We start from the raw sequence: 17,822 nt of genomic DNA, 5'->3' as shown, positions 1-17,822 counted from the left end.
GAAAGCCTGGTGTGCTGCAGTCCATAGGATTGCAGAGTGGAACATGACTCAGCGACTGAGCTGAACTGAAAGTTTAATTCCTCGGAGTGGAAGAAGAAAACAGGGATACAGACCAAATAATAAAAGTGTGTCCTTAAATGATGGCCAGCTTATGCAGGAAATTGAATACTGTAAGTTATTTTTAATAAAATATCACTTAAATTAAAGAACTTTAAACAAAAAGAACACCCATTTATTAATTGCAATACACATAAAATTTCATTCAAAACCTAAGCATTAAACATTACTTTAGGAATGCAGCTAACAGGGCTTCCAGGTGGCTAACTCTTAAAGAATCTGCCACCGAAAAAAATCCAGCAAAACCAAACACAAGTAAACAGGAAAATGTCATTAACAACTGATGTAATAAGGGCCTTTAGTGAGAATCTGTCAGGTTCTAAATAGAGTCTGAATATAATGAAAGATGGGCGGGAAATTCTAAAACATTAAAGTCACTTTTGCCCTAATTCATTGATAAATGTAAAGCAATGTCAGTCAAAACTCCAATGGCTTATGGAACTATATAAAGGAAACAGCCAGAAAAATAAAAGATAAAATTGAACAATAATAGAGGTACTTCCGAAGTAATGTGCTACATGGCAATACATAGCAGAAAATTTCATTAAGAGAAGTAGAAACAAGAGCTGAGAAAAAGATGTGCATACTTTTTAACTTTTATGCTAGTTTTTACTGGAAAAATTGGTGTTTCACTAAGAAATGAAAATAATTCTATCATATATCACAGTAAGAAAAAAAAATAATAGAGTAGGTATAAAAAGCCAAACTAACACTTTTAGAAAGCTATGTAACACTTTAATTTCAAGATAAAAATTCCTAACACAAAGTACTAAAAGTTTACAATACATACAGAACTAATGAAAAATCACAAATGGAAAGTTTTCTCTAACACAAAAACATCAAATAAAAACAAGCAACATACAAGAAGATAACCCCTTTAAGTCAAGACAGTTTCAAGGACTTTTTCCCACTTTTAGATGATTTAAAATTCATAGTTACTAAACACTAAACAAATTATGCCTTTATATTCAGCATACACAGCAAAGCCTGGGATACAGAGTTCTATATCAACATACAGAAGAAGAATACTTCGTTGTGCAGGTTTTTTAACACTGTTTCTAAAGCAACTTGATATTCTTTATTACTAAAAACCAGTTTAATGGCTAGGGTCAACAGAAAGGTACAACATTTCTTACATCAGGAGCATTTTCAACAGGGAATTTTACATTTCTGGGTTAATTGCCATTTTCAAATTAAGCCAACTACAGGAACCTTCAGGTCAAACTGATTTTAAAAACAGTAACTCATTACACATAAACTGTAGAGAAATTTAGTTATAGTTGAAATTTACTTTTTATTCTCTGTACTACAGACAACAAATTCATTTTTGTCGAATGAACACTTTAACAGGACAGGCCTTTAACTTTGGTTATAATTTTCAGAGTTTACTCTTTAACATGCTCAAAAACAGAATCTTTATAGCAATGTTTGGGAGAAATTATTTTCTAGGTTGCCATTCTCATATACTCACGAATGTTGTCACTATTATAACAAGATATCCTGTCAAGGATCTTTCTGTTGCTCAAAGTTTCCAGGGTAGGTAATACAGACACTATCATAATGGATTCATAGGAAATAATTAGAAATTATGCTAGGAAGTTTATATTCTTATTCAGTCCTCACAAACACTACAGCACAACTAAATGAAAGTTATGCTTTCATAATGTCTAGCATCAAAATAGCCGTTTGAGATCTGGTTGCAATTTCAGAAGTTACCAATCTAACTACTTAAAAAATATCCTGTTCTTTCTCAGCTTTGTACTAGGATCAGTAACTTACTGCTTACTTTGTTCCTGCTTACCTGGACAGTGTTGCCTTGAACTTCATGTAAATATCAATGTCACTTTTATGCACTATCCTTTGTCTTGAAAATGTATTCAACTATGCCTTTGACTTCTAACATTTGGAACAATCCTAAGAAATTTCTTAATCTGTCTTCTGAGTTTGCCTCAAATATTGTTAATTGAACCTTTAAAAAGTAAATTTCCCCTAATTTGCTGTTACTTTAAAAGGAAATTGCAAATCTCTCCACTAATTTTGCCAATTCCATTTGTCCTGCAGCTCTTATACTTGTTTCTTAACAAAAAGTTGATGTATTATTATTGATACCTAAATCTACCTATAAAAACCCTTAACTTTCCTTATAGATAAGCCTATACTTTTGGGTTAGATCAAGTACTCCAAAATGAAGTTAAAATCATCATTACTTAAAACACTGCCTTTCCAACAAATCTAGAACTATTTACTTTCATTAAGATACATACTCAGAATACTTAACTAGTTCAATCTCAACTTAGGTACAAATTGTTTTCTTTTTAATCATGGCACTTTTGTCATTAGCCACTTGAATGGCTAAGAAAATTGATACTTAACTTTAGACTTAAACATTTTAGTCATATATCTAAATTTTCTTCTGATTTATACTATTGTTTTAAACAGTTGGACACAACATTTCAGTAAGGACGCAAACATCCCTTTCAGGTTTTTTAGAGACTTGTCAAACCTTTTATACACTGCTTTCAAAAATAGCATGTAATATTTGTTAACCTAAATAGAAAGCAGGTACAGCTTGCAATGGAGAAATACCGTATTGCTTAATTCTGAATGCATTCATGTGCAAAGACACAAAGGGAAACTTTAAGCAAACAGCACAATTCACCCTCCAAACAAGTGTTTTTATGCTTGTTTAACGCACCAGTAAAATAAACAGTGGCATTTCGCAAAACACACTCTGAAAATTTAGACATTAAATTAAAAATTTTTAACTTCTATTTTTCAATTAGCAGACAACTATGAAATTACTTTGAATAACTCTATTTTTCAACTTATCTGAATGATTCTATTTTTCAATTTATCTGAAAATTCATGGAGGGTAAAGTTTACAGCTCTTCCCTCCAAAGCCAATGCTTTTTCTTCAGCAGTACTCAAGTATGAATTAAAACAGAAACTCACACAAAATTTTCCCATGCCAACAAAACATGGTATGTGAGTATTATTTTTAGTATCTGTTTCGGCCTACTCTTTCAGATCGGTTTCCCCCATGACCTCCCCTGGAAGCCTCATAACCTGAGCTACTGTATGACTCATGAGGAGCAGGGTACACCCTATCCTTGGAGGATGGAAATCCTTGTTCTTGTCTTCCACCACGGTCACGACCACTTAAGTATGTATCACTTCGGCTGCATGAGTAACTTTTCTGCCCTCCTCCATTTCTATCTCTTGTACTGCTATAATCGTCATAGTGACGACCTCTGCCGTAACTCAGAGGTGGACCTCTTCCTGATACAGCACCGTGGGAGCCCCCTGTGAAATTAATAATTGATAAAATTATAAAATTTTCCCATTACTACTATAACATGACTATAAAGTACTAAATCTTTCAAAGGCTAGCCTTTATCTGCCTCTGTGGTGAAGATATGAACTAGTAGCCATGGTGAAGGGGCTTTCACATTTATTTAAAAAGAGCAGTATTTTTTAGCTCCAGTGGTTGAGAAGGCAATGGCAACCCACTCCAGTGTTCTTGCCTGGAGAATCCCAGGGACAGGGGAGCCTGGTGGGCTGCCATCTATGGGGTTGCACAGAGTCGGACGTGACTGAAATGACTCAGCAGCAGTTTAAAGTAAATATTAATTTTTTGGAAAAGACTAAAATTTTGAACTTCATAATGTTCCTATGCTTCATACTCTTAATAGCACTTTTGTTTTTAAAAATGTTACAGTAATTTTTGTGATTAAAAAATGTAAGCTGCCAAATTACCCTTCATATCATTTTAAATGACTGATCAAAACTAATTCAAACCAATCAATTAGGTAGAAATTACTTTTTTTTTCCCCTGAGAAATTAGAAGTAAACTTGAGTAAATGATGTAGATCTAGCATGTCAATTCTAATTCTGTCCTTTCTGAGTTGTAACTGTACTCTTACCATAACTCCTATATGAATCCCTGTAAGAGCCTCCACTTCGATGTTCAGAATAATCTCTATCACGGCTTCCACCATAGCCATCATGATCACTAAATTTAAGAGAATTAATGTTAAAGAAAAAATTTCCATAAGTTATTTGATTAGAAACAGAATTGTTTATAGTACCTATGTCCTCTAGAGGAATGATCATCCCAAGAACTTGAATGGCCGTAATCATGGTATGCATAGTCTCTAGATGGTGGAGCATAATTCTTGGTGTCTCGCGAACTTGGATCTCTGCCTGAGTAACTTAAAACAAACAAACAAAAATAAATGAAAAGAATTCATACTGAATTCATACAGACAAAAAAAGTTTTAAATTCAGAGGATCTCAATATACTTTTCTTCAAGGAAGATATATAATGATGAACAAGAATGTAAAACACTGCTTAACATCATTATTTTTTTAGGAAGAAAAAAAGTTTTTCAATCTGAATGAGACACCTACTCTGCACCTAGTAGACAGGCTAACCCTAATATAAAGCATCAGGTGTTGGTGAGCATGCAGAAATCCTGTGTGTGCACAGTAAATAGAAAGCTGTGTCAGACTCTTAGTGACCTTGTGGACTGTAGCCCACCAGGCCCCTCTATTGATGGGATTTTTCAAGCAAGAATATGGAGTAAATTGCTGTTTTCTCATCCAGGGTATCTTCCCCACCTTGGGATTGAATCTGAGTCTCTTGCGTTGGCAGGTGGGCTCTTAGCACTGCACCACCAGTGCAGTTATGGAGAAGATGAATGGTTCCTTAAAATACTGAAAATACTGTATGACCCAGGAATTCCAATTCAGAGTTTACACTCTGAATTGAAAGCAGGTACTCCAATGTTTGTACGCTTTAACCATAAAGATGGATAAACAAACAATGTTAACTATACATATAATGGTAGTTTAACCCCCACTCAAAAACTGAAGTACTGATTCATGCTTCAGCAAGGATTATCTTTGAAAACACTCACACTAATGGAAAAGCCACATATTAAAGGTCACATATTGTTAAGGCTTCCATGTGGCTCAGTTGGTAAAGCATCTGACTGCAATATGGAAGACCAGGGTCCAATCCCTCAGGAAGATCCTCTGGAGAATGGAATGGCTACCCACTACAGTATTCTGGCCTGGAGAACTCCATGGGCAGTGGGGCCTGGCAGGCTACAGTGAACGTATGATATATTCAGGATTAGGTAAATTTACAGACACATGACGTAGGTGGGTGTCTCCTAGGGACACGGGGGGATAAAAATGGGAGCAACTGCTTATAGATTTTGTTTTGGGGTGATGAAATGTTTTGGAACTGAACAGAGATAGCGGTTGCAGAATTCTGAGTAGTTTAAATGCTACTGAACTGTTCACTTTTAAAATTTTGTTAGATACATTTTACCTCAACAAAATTAACTATGACTTAAAAATTCATGTATTTTATTTTTCTTTACCTGTCTTTAGTAGCATAACCATAATCTCTTGGTGACACATAGTTATCTCTCCGAGAAGACACTGGCTGTCTACGAGGACCTCCTCTGTAATTTTCTCTCCGCAATACTGGACCTTTAATTTAAAAATGCTCACATAAGTATCTCAGAATTGAGAGTAATATTTCAAAGAAAAATTCGAAAGACTGGTGTGTCTCCTCTCTCCAAAACAATTGAAAAAAAATACTTATAAAATCCGATTCATGCACATTTAGCTTGCTTTATAAATGTAATTTCTGAACATTTTATTTCCTGACATCTTCTGCTCCCTGTACATTTTGGATAATCTTTAAATTACAAGTAATAGAATCTCTCAAACTTTGAGTAAAGTCTAATTATTTTTTTGAAACTATTTTCACAGGTTCAATCACAAAGTACTTGATTTTTTCCTAATGTTGATAAATTTAACATAAACTGCAACCTGAATTACTGACCTTTCCAAATGATAGTACTATTGAGTTCAACTACTTATTAGCAATAAAGGGCTCATTTGAAAAATGCTACCTCTTCCAAAACAGGAAAACTATTTACTGTAAATAATACTCACTTCTTGTGCTAATTCTTACTAATTCCTGGTGGTCAGACTTCTCTTGTTTTGTTTGCTCACTAGGCTAATAATCTAATGAAACTTTAGGTTTCTAAGCTTCTTTTGTATTTTGAAATCAATACCATAATACACTTAGCTTCATTAATATTCTATACATAAAAATGACAATTTGATAATGATTCAAAGTTTTTAGCTGTATCAAGAGCAAACAATGTAAAAATATGTTAAGAATCCAAACTACAGTTAATATGACAAGTTTCAGTTACTGTTTATAATTACATGAACCAGGTAGCCAATATAACATAGCTAAACTACTCTACATTCCAAATCGCTGACTCATGGGATATTAGTTTTCATGAAAATACTTGATCTTGAAACCACGTGAAAAATCCTACTAAGCAGCAAATGTTAGCAACTTCAAAAAAAAAAAAAAAAAAAAACCCAAGGAATTCTCTAGCAAGCATAGATTTAAAAGAAATGTCTTCCCCACTTCTATGTTAATCACCTACCACACATCTATAATTAGATGCTAAAGAATTATTTTTCATCCACAAATCAACTAGTGATCAACAAACATGTCCATGTAATTCTCTTTTCATTTTGCTTCTTAAAGTTAAGGATTGATTTTTAAATAGCTCACGTTTACTAACTACTCAGAAACAATAGTCTCTATATTATATAACGTTTACCTCGTCCTCTCATTCCACTACTGCTTCGCCCTTGAACAGAAGGAGCAGATCTTTTAGGAGAAGGACCTTGACATCTTGAAGATGGTCCTTTTTTAACTGGATAGGGTCCTCTTGAAGAGCTCGTGTTGAGACTATATCCATTATCACCTGTATTTCAATGCAATTTTTTAGGTAGAGTAAACATTCTTAAAGTTTAAGTTTTGCTTACTGTTTATAGATCTTTAATAAAGAACTACCATTGCCTTCAGCATTTGTATTTGTCTAAACCAATAAAACTATTTCCTCATGTGATACATCAGTTAGTACAATTCAGTCAGTTTGAAAAATTTATGAAATGATTAAAGAACCACTGCTGTGATAGTAGTCTGAAGAGAATAGAGGAGGTGGAGAAAAACCAGGATAAAATAAAATTTTAAACACACTGGGAGGAAAATAATTCATACAATTCTGGTGTCAAAAAAGCTTTTAAAAATGTAACACAATAGGTGTTATGTCAAAACAATAAAAAAAATATGCACCTAAAAGTATAAAAAACTCCTTTTATAGGAAAAAATGCAACTTCTCCAACAACCTTGGATCATTTAGTAACCTAGTACATATTTACTTGGAGTAAAAACAAAAAACCCTGCTTTTAAGTGAATCCACACAGATCTGCTTTGTTCAAGGATCAACCTTTACTGTTAATTTTTCAAGGAAAAGGCTATGTTCTGTTCAACTCTAATAGTATTTAAGAATGCATGGTAAGTAATGAAATCTTTTTATCTAACTAGAAAAATGTTTACAGATATATTCCAGTTACACTTGGGAGAGTACACTTTGCAGAATATGAGCTAGTAAACTTTTCTCATCTCCTGAGAAAATAACAGAACTGTGTGATCTTATAATGAACACACCCTGTAACAGAACTTTTAAAAATATTTTCTAAAAAATCACACATCTGGTTGTCAAAAACAGAAGTGAAATGTTTTATTTTTCAAGATTGGTTATTGTTAGTAGAGGAGACAAAGTTTGTTAGATATATGGAAGTTTATGAATGGAAAGTGCCTCCCTTCTTTCTTACCAAGTAAAAACTTCTTTGAAAATATTTCATAATACCATTTGCAGTAACTCACTGTTCTCTAACACACACAAACATGCATATGTATGTACATATATGTAATTATACATACAAAACAGAGGCTTTTACATCTGTATCAAAGACAACTTTTCCAAAATGCAAATTTTATTACAACAGAACCCAGGAACAAAAGCACCATATCAAAATGACAGTGGAGAATTGCATAGAGTTGTCTGCACATACATGCTCAAGACAAATACTACAAGGTCAGTCCAAAAATACACAATGTTCACCCCTGAACTGTGTTATCTGTTATGTAATCTTCAAAGTTCTCCAGTACTTTTTACAATACAGTAGGACTACTCTGAGAGTATATACATGTCTTTTTAATAGTTTAAATAAAGTTATTTGCCAAAATTGGAAAATTCTAATGTATGATCAACAGCAATGAATTGTGTAGAAAAACTGTTAAAGAGGCATCGATAACAATGGTAAAAAAAAAGAATAAAATTTAAGCCATTTCCCTGTAAGATGATGAACTTTTTTTGCACATAAGTAATTTTATAACTACAACAATTCTTTACAACTTAGAAATAATTCTGATTATCAATAATGGTAATTTTCTCATTTAATATATTCTTGTAGATTATTCTTCTCATTAACAATGCAATAGACATTGAGATTTACTAGATGTTCAAACTTAACAGTTTTTCAGTGCTATGGCGTCCTTGTATTTTAATACATTACCAAAGTTTCCTCCATGAGACATACGCCCTCTTGCTCCACCAGATCCTCCTCTTTCCCATCTCAGATTTCTTGGATGGCCCCTGTTTCTTGCAGGGGGTTGCAGTTTCTGTCTACCACCACTTTCAAAAGATGGTTTATTGGCTTGTTCTACTTTAATTGTTTTTCCATCCAAAAACTATAAGATTAAGTACAACATCAGTAATGTTACATAAATTTTAACTTATTATTGCAATGAATTAAATCAGTATTTTTCCCCAAAGCAAACATTTTTTTCCTGAAATGACTGTGCTCTTCAATATGATGAACATGACTTAATTGGCAATTGCCTTTCCTAAGTCATCCAACACAAAGCGTATGTATTTACTATTAGAACTTCCTGAACGGTTCTCTGGTATTAAATGATGAGTATCTCTCCTTTACCATGAAAAAGCACACATTTTTATTTTCTATAACATGCTTCATTTTAGTAAATTTTCCATTTAAAATTTCAGCTTCCCAAGGGTATGTAAAAGTATGCCTATTACTTATTCAAAATAATTGTTCCTATCATAATTATATTTTAGCATTTGTTCTATTAGACACAAACATAAATTTTCTCAATATAACTGCTGCTCTGTATTTACTCTAGTTCTAATAATTTTCTTCATTTTTCTTTTTTTAAAAATAGAACCTTTATTTGGCCATTAACATTTCTTGCCTTATACAACTGTTTTATTTTCTGTTCCCAGGGGGTTACTGACCGTAATGCTACTTCGTATTTTTCAGAAATGCTTAAATTTAATCTTCCAATATCTGCCTTAATATTTTACAGAGACCAAAAGGAGTTTTGAAAACCTAACAGGAATCATACTATATACACTCTTGTTATTTCACATTATTTTTGGAAAACAATTTTAAATCCTAAATTTCCACCAGGACTTCTGGCTGAAATGGCCTCTAGATCAATACAATCATCCTCAAAAGCCATTTTCCCCTCATCTTAGGGTCTCATTTTCTATATCTTGGTTCAAAATATTTTCCACAAATTCATGCAGTGTCTCTTTCCCAACTCAGGATTTAGCAAATATTCCTAGATATACTGAAAAAAATAGTATTCACCACCCGATGAGCTCCACCAAAATTACTACTTTATTTTCCTTAACATTTCTGCGTGTAAAATTAATGTTTCTATTTGTACGTTTTTTCCCTTCACCCAGAACGCCAGTGCTTAAGAAAATAAATATTTTGTCTCATCCACAACCATTAACCAGCTAACTAAATTCAATCAATGCCTCGCAATATAACACCTATTGAATAAAAATTACTCAAGTGTAATTTCAGATTACATGTTCCAGTGCTTGACAACTAGAACAAATAAAAAAAAAAAAAAAAGAGGAATTAGTTACCATCAAGTATTCTCAAGGAAAATTTATCTCTGTGACCCAAAGCTGAGTCAAACTTAACTTTTAGGTACTACCATATCTGAAAAATTAAAGGACAAGGGTCAACATGTGTCACATGTGTGAAATATACTAGAACCATAACTGTAGATAATAGGGAATTAATGTATTTGCACTAAGGGAATGTAGAAGTTCCAGAGATAATTTAACAACAGGATATCATGAGTACAAAAGCCTATTACCCACAATATAAAATGGGGGAGATACAGACTTCCTTTTTATTTAATGTAACAATCCACAGACGGGGCACATCCTGGAGCAAACACAGTGCTCCATAGCTAGCTAAAGAAATGGGATGGGGAGGGAAGTGGGAGGGAGATAACATTTGTATGCTTATGGCTAATTCATGCTGATACACGGCAGAAACCAACACAATACTGTAAAGCAATTCTCCAGTTTTTTAAAAAAGTTCAGCTTCTACGGGACAAATTTTTATTCCTAACACTGATACACTGAAGAGTGACTTAAATAGAAAATGCCAAGACTTAAAATACAGTATGAAATACGGGGAGAGTGCTGAAGGTTAAAACCTATTTGTATTTACACCTGAATGTTAATAGAAGACAGATTTAATCTGTTTTGTTAATGCTGGTATTAACTTCAATCTCTTCCCAACCAGAGGAACTAGTATTTATGTGACAAAAAGGAGTGAAGCCTTACAAAGCATTATACTACTGTAACAATAAAGAAATCTATGCTGCTGCTGCTAAGTCACTTCAGTCGTGTCCGACTCTGTGCGACCCCATAGACGGCAGCCCACCAGGCTCCCCTGTCCCTGGGGTTCTCCAGGCAAGAACGCTGGAGTGGGTTGCCATTTCCTTCTCCAGCGCATGAAAGTGAAAAGTGCAAGTGAAGTCACTCAGTCGTGTCAAACTCTGCAACCCCATGGACTGCAGCCCACCAGGCTCCTCCGCCCATGGGATTTTCCAGGCAAGAGTACTGGAGTGGGGTGCCATTGCCTTCTCCAAAAGAAATCTATCAATAGTGTTAAATGAAGAACATACATTATTAAGACTTACCTTTCCATTCATTTCTTTGGCAGCATCCTTTGCATCTGCGGGGCTCTCAAAAGTAATGAAAGCAAAGCCTCTCGACTTGTTTGTGTTCCGATCCTTTATCAAGAGAACTGTAATACACGTAAATCTTTTAAATTTAAAATGTCACATAAAATTGAACTTTACTATTTTCAAAATTATCACTCCTTTGACAATTTCTCATAAGACCCTTTAACATACTTGAATGTTATCAACACAGTACAAACTTTTGAAAGTTACTTAAAAACAAAAATCTATATATCGTTTTATACATGATATAAAAATATCACATAATTTGATTTTTATATATTATTCCTAGTATTCTAAAAATGAACAGTAAATCTCAATAATTCTACTATTACCATGTCTTATTCTCTTTCACATCCCAGGACCACTAGTACATTTTAAAGGCACTGTTTTCTTCCCTTTTCAGTAAGAGGAGACCCTTTCACTGACTGCCAAGTACTTGCCCAATTAAAAAAACAAAAACCTGAAACTACTCATAGTTGTCCATGGATATATATCAAGTAGACATTTGCTTTAAAGAGTTACGTATGTTGATTCTAGAGTTCGATTCAGTTCAGTCACTCAGTCATATCCGATTCTAGAGTTACCTTCCACAATGTGACCATATTTCCCAAATTCAGCTTCAAGAGACTCCTCCGTTGTTTCAGCACTGAGGCCTCCTATTAACAGTTTTCCAGGCCGATCTGCTTCCATCATTTTACTGTTAGGTGGCAAAAAATATACCAAAGAACAAATTATGAGCCAAAATGTTCCAATATCATTTAAAAAGAACTGAACTTTTAAAAATGTTTACTTAAAATACAAGGAAGCTTGTAACGCAAAAAGGAAAACAAGCCCTGACCTAATGAATGCTGTTTTTTTACAGATAACAAAAACCTGTAAGTTTAAATTACATTAGAAGGCTGCTGGAAAACTGTTTTGAGCTGCAGTGTTTAAAGAATTCACTCATTAAAACCTAAATACAGTATCTAAGTTTTATAAAATGTACATAAAATACACTAAACACATTTTCAAATTTCCCCATTTTCTCACGTTTATATTGATTACACAACAAATAATCTGTAAAATACACTTAAATTTAAAAACTTCTACAATACTAAGTCATAAAAGCCACAAGAGAATAAAATACTTTGCTGAGGAAAATTTAACCTGTGGTTACTTATTTTGGTAAACTAAGAATCATAGCTCCAGACAAAATAATGTTAACTTTTATGAACATTAAAATTTGACCATTTTCGTTAAGTTAATCAACAGTTCAACATTTGAAAACTTTAGTTTTAAGTCATATAAGTAAAATGGTTCGGTATACTGGTTAAGTTTGTCAACTACTGTCACTATCTCAGAGAAAAACTGTTTAAAAAAAAAAAGAGTGCACGTGAAACAAAATGGAGCCTGGGCTGTTACATCCAGATGCGCAATTAGCAGACTCAAGGCAAGGGAGAAAATCTGAGTTATACACCAAAGCAATATCCCATGACTAGTAGCCAGAAGCCAAGAGAGAAAAGCTGGATTAGGCACCAAAGCAACAGCCCCCACAACTAGCAGCCCCAAGCCAAGGGAGAAAAGCCAGGTTAAACACCAAAGCAATAGTCCGGTGCCCTAGCAGCCCCAAGGCAAGGAGGAAAAAAAAAAAAAAAAAAAAAGCCAAATTACACACTAGAGTAACATTCAGCCCAACTAGCAGCCCCAAGTGGAGGGAGAAAAGTCGCGTTACCCACCAAAGCAGCATTCCGCACAACTAGCAGCCCCAAGCCAACGGAGAAAAGGCGAATTACACACCAGAGCAACATTCTGCACGACTAAGCCCCCGCAACTAGCAGCCCCAAGCCAAGGGAGAAAAGCCGGTTTACACACCAAAGCAACAGTCCGGTAAACTAGCAGCCCCAAGGCAAGGGAAACAAACAAACAAACAAACAAAAAAGCCAAATTACACACTAGAGCAACATTCAGCCCAACTAGCAGCCCCAAGTGGAGGGAGAAAAGCCGCGTTACCCACCAAAGTAGCATTCCGCACAACTAGCAGCCCCAAGCCAACGGAAAAAAGCCAAACTACACACCAGAGCAACATTCTGCACAACTAGAAGACCCTAGCGGAGGGAGAAATTTCGCATTACACACCAAAGAAGCATTCCGCGCCTCTAACAGGCACCAGCCAACGGGGGAAAAAATGCATTACACACCAAAGCAACATTCTGCATGACTAGCGGTCCCAACTGGAGAAAGAAATGGCAACCCACTCCAGTATTCGTGCCTGGAGAATCCCAGGGACGGGGGAGCCTGGTGGGCTGCGGTCTATAGGGTCGCACAGAGTCAGAGACGACTGAAGCAGCGGCCCCAAGTGGACAGCAAAAAAGCCGCATTACACACCAAAGCCACATTTTGCGAGAAACCAACGCAACATTCCACATGACTAGCAGCCCCAAACCAACGGAAAAAAGCCGAACTGCACACCAAGGCAACACTGCACACGACTAGCAGCCCCAAACCAACAGGGAAAAAATGAATTACACACCGAAAGCAACCAACATCCCGCCCTAGTAGCCATAAGCTTGTGGAGAAAGATCCAGCCTTATACATCAAAGAAAAGTTACAAAGCAAAAACAGCTTTCTCAGTCCCAGGGTAGGAGTATACGCCCAGTATATCCTCCCACAGCCAACATCCAGACATTTCAAACCCCCTTCTTCATCCCACCCCCGCTCCGCCCCCACCTCGTCCATCGCATCCCCAAGCCCTCCATTCAGACAAAAGAACCCTCAAACTTCACTGGCTTTCCATTGCTACTTCAGGCACTGATTCTCCAAGGAATAAAAATTAAAGATATTTTTCAAGAAATAAACTAATAAGACTTTTCAAGATAATGTACACACACACACACACACATATATATACATACACTCAGCTATTAGGTCTTACGGGAAAAAACCTGACAGGAAAAGTCAGTCTGAGTTACCATTTTTCTCCAGTAAAAACTGACACTATACCTATAAACATGTTCTCATAAGGTATAAATCTGTTTTTTGATCTTAAAATGCCCGATTCTTTACTTTTTTTTTTGTCTCGGTCTTCCGAACACACACCACCAAAGCCCCTGAGTCGACTGCTAGCTAAACTAATTTTGAACGCAGCCCTGCCTCTTCCGTCAAGCGCATAAAGAACCGGATGTACGGCACGAGGAGACGAGCGTAAGGAACCTGGATGTATCGCGAGATGAGCCGCAGAGAAAGTAGGGCAGGAAGAAAATACAGAGGTGGAGGAGGGGTAAATGGAGACCTTTGAGGGAAAGTCTAAAAAAAAAAAAAAATAAACCAAAAATAAAAAGAGCAAAATATTCTACTAGGTTTACCAGTCGGGTTAACTTAATCACTATAAAATACAAAAGAGAACTTCTACCATCACATGTTTTCATAATTTATTGCCGTCTCATATGTCACCAATATGACCACTCTTGAGTGGCATATTCTTTAATTGTGTGATTTCCCTTTTTCTTAATACAAAAGAAAAGGATAAATAATGAAAATATTTAAACCATTTAGGAGTTAAAAGCCTTAGTGTCTTTGAAGTAAACATATTTGGAATTTTCTCATTAAGCAAATAAAGGTAATGTTTTTCACTAAAAATCCCAAAAGTAACAAAATGAAGAGATCCACTAAGGACAAACTCTGCAATTTCTGTCACCTCAGCTAATGCATGTCTATACCTGAAAGAACTCTGCTGACAGATTATTTTTCCCTATATAAAATTCTTCCTTCTAGGAATTAACATGTAAAATCATATCTAATAGAAGAAAATACACTTAACGAAGGAGAGAACTAAAACTTATTTTCCAAGGGTTTCTTTAGAATTTATCTAGTTTATATAGCCATTATATATATATATATATATATATGTATATATATATATACACATACATACATATATACACATAGTCGCTTCAGTCGTGTCTGACTCTCTGCGACTCCATAGAGGGCAGCCCACCAGGCTCTGCCATCCCTGGGATTCTCCAGGCAAGAACACTGGAATGGGTTGCCATTTCCTTCTCCAATGCGTGAAAGTGAAAAGTGAAAATTGAAAGGGAAGTCACTCAGTCGTGTCCGACTGTTAGCGACCCCATGGACTGCAGCCTACCAGGCTCCTCTGTATATGGGATTTTCCAGGCAAGAGTACTGGAGTGGGGTGCCACTGCCTTCTCCAATATGCACATATGTACATAAATATTTATACATATATGAAATTTAATATACTTATATACATATATATGTAAGTATATTAAATTTTACTATTCTTATAAAGCAATACTATAGCTCCATTTTCAGTGCTTATGTCTTATTTTAATACTGATGTCTACTAATCTTTATATTTCCCCGTTTACAAAAATACTTAGAATTTCTTAGTAAGCCATTATAAATAAGTAATATAGTGTTGACTGGTTCTTCTAAAGTAGTGATTGATCTTTCTAATATATCTTCTTTAGGTAAATCCATGGAGAAGGAAATGGCAACCCATTTTGGTATTCTTGCCTTAAGAAGCCTACGGACAGAAGAGCACTGGGGCACTGGCGAGCCCCAGTCCATGGGGTCTCAAAGAATGGGACAAGACTGAGCAAACATACTGTAGGTAAATGGAGCTTCTGTGATGACTCAGTGGAAAAGAATCTTCCTCCAATACAGAAGACCTGAGTTTGATCCCTGGCTCAGAATGATCCCCTGAAGAAGGAAATGTCAACCCTCTCCAGTATTCTTGCCCAGAGAAGTCCATGGACAGAGGAGCCTGGCAGGTTACAGGCCATGGAGTTGCAAAGAGTCAGAGACAACTAAGCAGTCAAGAACATGTAGGTGAACAACTCAGCAGTGAAATCATGCACCAAAGGTAAACACACCTTAATATATTTGTATAAGATATAGTTTAGAAAATCGTTTTTAATGTAATGCTTACCAGTCTATTAGTATTAATGTCTTACTACAGAACCATTCTAATAGAATATGTCTATATTACTATATTCTTACTTGAAAGTTTTCCTATGGCTCTATTAGTATTAGTTACCTTTTTTCATTTCACCAGGTAAAATGGGCCCTTTGTTTTCATATCTCTTTTGGAAAGTAAATGCCATTGATGGATTTTACTGATATTGCAGTAACTAATGTTACAAAAATTAAAACACGTAAGCAGTTACAGTCAACTAATAATCAGATGATAATCAGTTCAAATAAAGAATTACTACATTAACCAATGAGAGTACACATTTGAAAAGCATTACTGGAAATAAAGCATTATGATCGCTGCCATGAGAACATGCTCCAGTGATTTAAAAAATGATTCATACACATGACAGTGATTTGTCACTTTCTGTACACTTATCAGAATAAATCAGCCATTTATTGTGATACAAAAATGTACACTGCAGTGCAGACACAGTGTCCCCTGCCCTGGGAATGCCTGGGTAGGAACTGGTGGCCAGGAGTGGAGTAGCTCAAAGGAGCCAGAGGCCAGTGGTGGATAAGGGTTGCAGCTGGAGCCAGAGCCAAGATAGAGAAGCTACTGAGTCCTTCATGATGAAATATTTGGGGAAACCTCTTTCTCTCCTTTCTGTAGTTGATAGTTTGGACAGTGAAGTGATGGCTGAATGTCACAACCTTTCTGCAGGACCTTGCCAGGGAAATCAGACTCTGTCTTGGGAATTTGTACCGTCTCAAAGTTGGATGCTCAAATTCAACAAAAGAGGGAGGAGTAGCATCAAAAAAGGGCAAGCAGTATCCTGGCTCAGGGGGAAGCCCAGAGCACAGAGAGGAAGCAGGAAAGTGAGCCAAATGTTGTTGGGAGAACTTTTCACTGCTGCACTTGTGATGCTGGAGTTTTCTGATTCAGTCTCCTCTTGTTTTATGGACTTTTCAGTCCTGTGCTTCAGTCAGTAGTGGCCCATATTATTGGTAATCCATCTCTACATGGAGATTTTTGGTCATAGCTGAAGTTCTTCAGCTCAGTGATCTCTCTTTGTGCTCCCCCACTTCATTCTCATCAATGTTGTGAACATGATTTGGTTCCAGGATTTAGCTGACCTGGCATTTGAGAGGTCAAGGAGGGAACCTCACCCATTCGCTAACAGCAGAGTAACTGCTGACATGCTCTTTAGCCTTTCACTGCAGTCTCTCTTCCTCCTCCAGGGTATGTTTGTCAGCCTCTTTACCATTCATTTTGGCCAGTTGCTTAGTCTCCTGCATACATCCCTTCTCTATTCACTTCCGTACCCATTATGTTGCTTTGAAAATCGTTGGTATTGCTTTGAAAATCATTGGTTCAATAAAGGAACTGGAATGCCCCAGCAGTATCAACATAGAAAGAAACTGCCCTTACTACTTTGGATTTGGTTTACCCCTGGATTTCCATTGTAAGATGGCAATGCACTCTCCTGCATTGTGGCTGCCTCTTCTCTATCCTCTTTCTTTTGGTTGCCTTGCTCCACCTGTCAAACTCGCACTGGTCATCTGTTTTGCATAAGCTAATGTAAACCTTTTTGGGCTACTTTCTCACATTAACCCACCGTCACCATCTCCCACTGAGGCCAAAGTCTGTTCTTTATATGTCTGTTTCTTCTTTGCTGCCCAGCACCACCTACAAGGTCCTCAACTCCATATATTTGTGTTAACGGACAGTGTTTGTCTTTCTCTTTCTGACTTACTTCACGCAGTATAGCAGGCTCCACGTTCATTCCATCTCATTAGAACTGACATGGATGCGTTCCGT

At 36.0% G+C, this 17,822-nt stretch overlaps 1 protein-coding gene and 1 pseudogene across 1 annotated transcript; one reads left to right on the top strand and one right to left on the bottom strand.

The window, feature by feature from the left end:
• Nucleotides 1–863: 863 nt before the first annotated feature.
• Nucleotides 864–11,810, bottom strand: LOC132344532 (RNA-binding motif protein, X chromosome-like). The gene is made up of 8 exons (XM_059884220.1): nt 11,671–11,810; nt 11,042–11,148; nt 8,584–8,758; nt 6,780–6,926; nt 5,508–5,619; nt 4,206–4,328; nt 4,041–4,129; nt 864–3,420 (listed from the first exon to the last, which is right to left on the bottom strand). Exons 1-8 carry the CDS (start codon nt 11,777–11,779, stop codon nt 3,116–3,118), a joined length of 1,167 nt encoding a protein of 388 aa, XP_059740203.1. The 5' UTR covers nt 11,780–11,810; the 3' UTR covers nt 864–3,115.
• Nucleotides 11,811–16,633: 4,823 nt separating this feature from the next.
• LOC132344563 (etoposide-induced protein 2.4 homolog) lies at nt 16,634–17,586 on the top strand (annotated as a pseudogene).
• The last annotated feature ends 236 nt before the right edge of the window (nt 17,587–17,822 follow it).

Source organism: Bos taurus, chromosome Y (assembly GCF_002263795.3).
Source record: "Bos taurus isolate L1 Dominette 01449 registration number 42190680 breed Hereford chromosome Y, ARS-UCD2.0, whole genome shotgun sequence".
NCBI lineage: Eukaryota > Metazoa > Chordata > Mammalia > Artiodactyla > Bovidae > Bos > Bos taurus.
The sequence above is the reverse complement of the archived record's forward strand: the minus strand, read 5'-3'. Positions and strand labels throughout refer to the sequence as shown.

Coding starts and splice junctions, on each gene's coding strand:
- LOC132344532 (XM_059884220.1), bottom strand. CDS start 11,779: ATGATGGAAGCAGATCGGCCTGGAAAACTGTTAATAGGAGGCCTCAGT. Junction 8,759..11,041: donor CCAAAGAAATGAATGGAAAG/GTAAGTCTTAAT, acceptor TTAATCTTATAG/TTTTTGGATGGAAAAACAAT. Junction 4,130..4,205: donor CATTCCTCTAGAGGACATAG/GTACTATAAACA, acceptor TCTTAAATTTAG/TGATCATGATGGCTATGGTG.